This window comes from Cynara cardunculus, assembly GCF_001531365.2.
Source record: "Cynara cardunculus var. scolymus isolate 2C chromosome LG 2, CcrdV1, whole genome shotgun sequence".
Classification (NCBI taxonomy): Eukaryota; Viridiplantae; Streptophyta; class Magnoliopsida; order Asterales; family Asteraceae; genus Cynara; species Cynara cardunculus.
Window position 1 is genome coordinate 69,066,049 of NC_037529.1, and position 5,869 is coordinate 69,071,917.

At 36.8% G+C, this 5,869-nt stretch overlaps 1 protein-coding gene across 1 annotated transcript in view; it reads left to right on the top strand.

Annotated features, from left to right (window-relative positions):
- The first annotated feature begins 3,620 nt into the window (after positions 1-3,620).
- The window catches only part of LOC112506385, a 4,452-nt gene continuing 2,203 nt past the window's right edge, over positions 3,621-5,869 (top strand). Inside the window, exons 1-4 of the mRNA XM_025110390.1 lie at positions 3,621-4,620; positions 4,706-4,824; positions 5,137-5,603; positions 5,696-5,793. Coding sequence (XP_024966158.1) covers positions 3,621-4,620; positions 4,706-4,824; positions 5,137-5,603; positions 5,696-5,793 — 1,684 coding nt within the window. The remainder of the gene's footprint in view (positions 4,621-4,705; positions 4,825-5,136; positions 5,604-5,695; positions 5,794-5,869) is intronic.

Here is a 5,869-nt window from a genome sequence, read left to right on the forward strand (position 1 = left end):
GGGCGGGTTAGTCAAAGCGGACAATATCTTGCTACCCTTGTAACGCCCCCAGAACCCCGTAGCAATGATATTGTCCGCTTTGACTAACCTGCCCGCTCAACCACAAAGCAGTAGTCGCACGGTTTTGTTTTCCCCGCTATACCACAAGGGAAACCGGTCATCGCATATCAGAGTCCGCAGCACGGAAGCGAATGATATTGTCCGCTTTGGCACGCTATACCACAATGCCTCACGCGCTTTGTGGTATAGCGGGCGGGTTAGTCAAAGCGGACAATATCTTGCTACGGGGTTCTGGGGGCGTTACAACAAAGTTGATAATTTTATAAAAATCGCTTTCATAATTTAGAGAGTCTGGACCACATACCTTTTTGGTTTCTTTTATCAGCAAGCATTAAAGTTTTCATAACTTTTGAATTGCCTCTTCTATCACTTAATGGTTTTCATACATTTACTAATAATAATAATCCAACAGCATTCTTGTAATTCCTTTTCCCTGTAAAACTAATCGTTTTGATTTTCATATAGTAATAGTAGTAGTAGTAGTAGTAGTGTTTTTCTTACATAAAAGATGTGTTTTTAACATACATATATGTATTTTTTTTTTTAATATCAAAATCAAGTTAAATTATATATTGTATTTATGTTGACGAGAAAAATTAATAGGTAGAAATGGGAATGAAGTCCAAAATTGAAGGCTATAAGTCGAAAAGGATTATGGTGAAGATGTGGTTATTATTAAGATCTTAAATAAAAATAATAATGAGGAATTATTTATTTAACAAGTAGAAAAAAGAAGGTAGGTGATGAAACCACCCACAGCACAGGAGACGTGGACCAGGCCAGGGTCTCTCTCATACGACATAATAATAATAATAATAATTATTATTATTATTAGTACTAGTGCGTATCTGATGCCACTTTATTTGGATTTACTTGCCAAAAAGCTTCAAAATGTTGTCGTTTTTATCACCCCCATGACTAGGACTCTCCTTCTAAACCAATTTTTATTTATTTTCAAATAAAATGTCGGGAAAAGTTTAAAAAAACTCAATGGACTTTACTCTTTGGAACAATTAAGTTTTTGGATAATTTTTTGGGACAAATAAATCATTGGACATTCTAAAATCTATTCAATAAGTCCTTGGACTTTTCAAACCCTATTAAATAAGTCCTTATTCCTTAGAATCGTAACCTGTAACATGAATAGTAGGTAACTTAAATTAAAAAAAAAAAACTTAAAAAATCCTAAAAACTCCTCATCTCCCTCCATCGCTCCTCCCCTCCCGTCTCCTTCTCCCTCTCGCACACCGTCATCTCCATCACTCCCTCCCCTCCCGTCTCCTTCTCCCTCTCGCACACCGTCGTCTCCCTCGCCCCATCGCCGCCGCACCACCTCTGCTCGTTGCCGCCCCTGTCACTCGCTAATCAGGTTTGCTCCAGATTTCTTTTTTTTCTTCTTCTTTGGTTTCTTCTCCTTCCATGATAAGGTCTGAGAAACTGTTGTTCAATGTTGAATTAGACATTGGGATTATCTTTTTTATCTGAATTAGACATTGCTGAATTAGACACAGCTTCATGTTGCCAAGTGACAGCTGAATTAGACACAGCTTTTCCTTGAGATTATATTTTCTTCCTTGGGACTCTTAACACATACAGTTAAAAAGATATACTTGGATCCTGTTATCATAATCGGAACCTCTATGACTCCTATATGGACCTAGAGTAATGGTCAATGCATGGATATCAAAGAGAGATAAAGGGATTAGTTTAATAAGTTGTTCAGTGCAGATAGTGAGGGGAATTACTTGAGCACATGATGAGTTATTTTTTTATGACATTAACAGGCTTTGAACGAGAATTTAAGTACTTGAAATGAAAGATGCTTTAAAGAATCATCAAGGGCAGGAAAGTTATTGTGGCTTTATCTCATTACTTTAGTTATGGACAAACTTCCATGGCGTATGTTTTTTTATCAATGATGTAGTGCTAATTGATGAGGCTGTTAGGGCTGTGCATCGGTCGGGTCGGACCCGAAAACAGTTAACCCTATCGGGTTTCGGGGTAGAAAGACACAACCCAAAGTACACTGTTCGGGATTCGGGACTGGTCGGGTTCGGGTGAATAGCATAGAAGAAGCAAATTGCACAGCCTTAATGGTACCAAAGATTTTAGGTTCAACAGGAAACAAAGGTTTCATTAAAAAGTATTGAAAATGGAATATCAACGTCAAGTACTATGGAGAGCACCTGAATTATTAGAAATATATATTAGTTGAGACATCATCTGCCCAAAAGGTTTTGGAATAGCCATTTGGAATAGAAGTCCTCGCGCAACGTCAAGAAGGTGATGATTCTTATATTTGGCAACCCCATTTTGAGCTTGGCTATCAACACATGTGACTCACGAAGAATGTCGTATTGAAGCAAGTAAGATTGAAAAGACTCAAATATATATTATTTGAAGTTATAACTATGCATGATGTGAACTGACACACCAGACTGTGTCTATTTCAGCAAGAAAGAACAAAAAGTTGTAAATACTTAAGATTCAATTTTCATCAAATAAAGCCTAATACAAGACTAAGAGAATAGTCATCAACAAACATAACAAAATACTTAAAATCAGTGTTCGTCGGCAATAGGCAGCAGGCAGTCAATCGTCGGCAGCAGGCAGCAGCGGGCACACAGTCAATCGTCGTCGGCAGGGAGGCAGCTGTCAGAGTCGGACGACAGTGAGTGGTCGACGGTTTGTAGTTTGGGTACGGCCGCACGGGGATAGTCGCAAGACGGCAAGAGGCAAGACGGGTCTCACGAAGTCACGATTAGATAGCCCTACTACTAGCGCCAAGCAAGCCCGTATACAAAGGCCCAACGTAACATTAACTGCGTTCTTCGTACCATTAACTGCGTTCTTTTACCTAGAAAGATCGTGTATATATATATATATATATACATACATACATATAGGATGGAATCTTATATGGTCTTCTAGTTCCAAAGAACCTATATTTGAATATGATTGTATAGACTCTTCTAAACTGCAAAGTTCCAGAAAAAATAAAGTATTTTGTTTTCGGACGGGTTTGGGGTTGGTTCGGTTCATATACGTCGGTTTGGATCGGGTTTTTTCGGTCGGTTTTTTCGGGTAATTCGGGTTGGGTCGGGTTTTGCACAGCCCTACTGATAAAGAGTAAGCAGAGCCTCATAGAGCCTCAATAATTTAGATTACACAATATTAATAAAACGTTGTCGATCATAACCTCATAGAACCAAAGCGAAGACTGGTTAAGTTATAAGACAGGTAAAACGCCAAATACACCTTTTATCTTTAGCTTCTAAAAGTGTACCTTCTTATCAACAAGTGGCACAACTTCACCAATAAGAGCAACCCAATTAGGAGGCTGTATCAATAAGAGACTTTTGGTGTTATGATTGTATCAAGATAATATACTATGATATTATTGTAGTCATCGTAATAATATATATACGCACACACACATACATCTATATATAGTATATACAGGCACTCACCAATACATCCTTCTCCACTAATATCTCTCGTCCTAAATTTTTATGTTTTCATCCGTGAATCGTGATGAAATTGTTACTTTTGTTTACAGAATGATATCTGATTGCGATGATGATTATAGTGATGATAGTGATGATCATAGCTATGAAATAGACGATAATTCAAGTGAACATATGTCAGATTCTTTATCTCTAGACCTTGAAGATGAGGATGATATAATCAACTTAAATAAAACAGTTGATGATCAATTTCTAAATAAGCTTTGTATTATAAACACGATTGACAATGTTGAGTTTAATGTGGATGAAGATGATGATAATGTTGGAGATCATATTATACAAAAAGGTGTTCAGTACCCGATACATGATCCTAATATTCCTTGGAAGCTGATAAAGCGCAGACTTGGTGAGAGGTATGAGAATCCTAGTCAATTAAAGCAGTGTTTGACTAACTACGCGGTTGCAAATGGCTACCAACTACAATACGTGAAAAATGATTCAGAAAGACTACTTGTTGCATGTGGAAAAGGTAAAAAAGATCACACATGTCCTTTTAGATTATGGGCATCTTGGATGCAAGAAGAAAAGTCGTTTCAAATTAAAAGCATTAATTGTAAGCACATATATAGTAGAGACTATAGTTTTGGATCCCTAGTGACACCAATTTGGATTGCAAAACATTATGTTAGAGAAATCATTGAAAGACCGTTCATAAAAATCAAGGATATGCAAGATGATATTTTGAAAAAGTTTATGGTCAAAGTTAGCAAGGGCCAATGTATGCGGGCCAAGTCCAGGGCACTTCTTGAAATTGAAGGTTCTTTGATAGAACACTATGGAAAACTTTGGGATTATGGACATGAAATTAGAAGAGCCAATCCAGGATCTATAGTTAAGATGGACGTAAATTTAATGGCAGATGGAAGCAATGAATTTAGGAGATTTTATGTATGCTTCAAAGCACTAACAGATGGGTGGATTAGTGGATGTAGGAAGGTTATAGAACTAGATGGTTGTTTTTTGAAGGGGGTATGCAAAGGAGAGTTAATATCGGCTATTGGTCGAGACGGAAATAATCAAATCTACCCTATAGGTATGTACATTCAAACTATGTTTGTTATATTAATATCAAGTGTTATTATTTTTCTAACCACTTACAATGTTGAATGCTTATGTAGCTTGGGCTGTAGTAGATGTGGAGAACAAAGAGAATTGGAAGTGGTTCATTGAACTATTAATAGAATATATTGGTGTTATCGAAGGAGTAGGGCTTACCATCATGTCTGATCAACACAAGGTATGAACTTTGTAAAACTTGCATAAAATGCAATCTTCGAGACTTTTTTGACTTCAATCACTTCTAACACTTCATATTAACTTATTCAAAGGTGTTTCAACCTTTATATCACCATTTAGACCATTCGTTCAAGTTTTGGGTACATTTTTCCCATTTAGGCACTCTAGTTACCTACCCGGATTCCATTTAGGCAATGTACTTTGTATTTTAAAACCCCACATCATCGAATTATGTCCTTTGTGAGGTGTTAGCACCAAACTTACCTCATACATCTCATTTTAACTATGATTTAATTGCAATTTTATACAATAGGGCATTGTTGAAGCTGTAAAAGAATTGGCACCATATGCAAAGCATAGGCAATATGCAAGACACATATATGCTAATTTTCATAAAAGATTTAATGGTGTTGAGTACAGAAACATTTTTTGGGCAGCAACTACATCCACTTTTGAAGCAGATTTCATGTCATACATGGAAAAGTTTAGGATACAAAACATTGATGCATATAATCACTTGAATGAAAGGGACCCTAATACATGGTGTAGGGCATTTTTCCAACCCGATAGAGCTTGTGAGGCTGTAGAAAATGGGATTTGCGAGTCATTTAATTCAATAATTGTTGATGCAAGAAGAAAACCCATAATCACAATGTTAGAGGAGATAAGGATATTTGTTATGGAGAGACATTACAAAATGTTAAGCAAAGCACAAGAATGGGAATCAGTTGTTTGTCCGGCCATAAGAAAAAAGTTAACGAAATGGGGAGAAAATCACAGGTATGTTTATCTATGATGATAATTTTATTATGTATGTTTGTCTATGATGGAAATATGATCTTGTATGCTAATGTATTCTTTTTCATATGTAGATACTGGTATGTTATTCTTAGTGGTGAGAATGTATTTGAAACACGAAATGGTTTTGAAGCAATGGTGGTAGACTTAGATTGTAACAGCCGTGATGCGGGTGTGTCACTCGTCCCACATCGGTTGGGAAGGAGAACGAAGCACTTCTTATAAGGGTGTGGATACCTTCTCTTGCA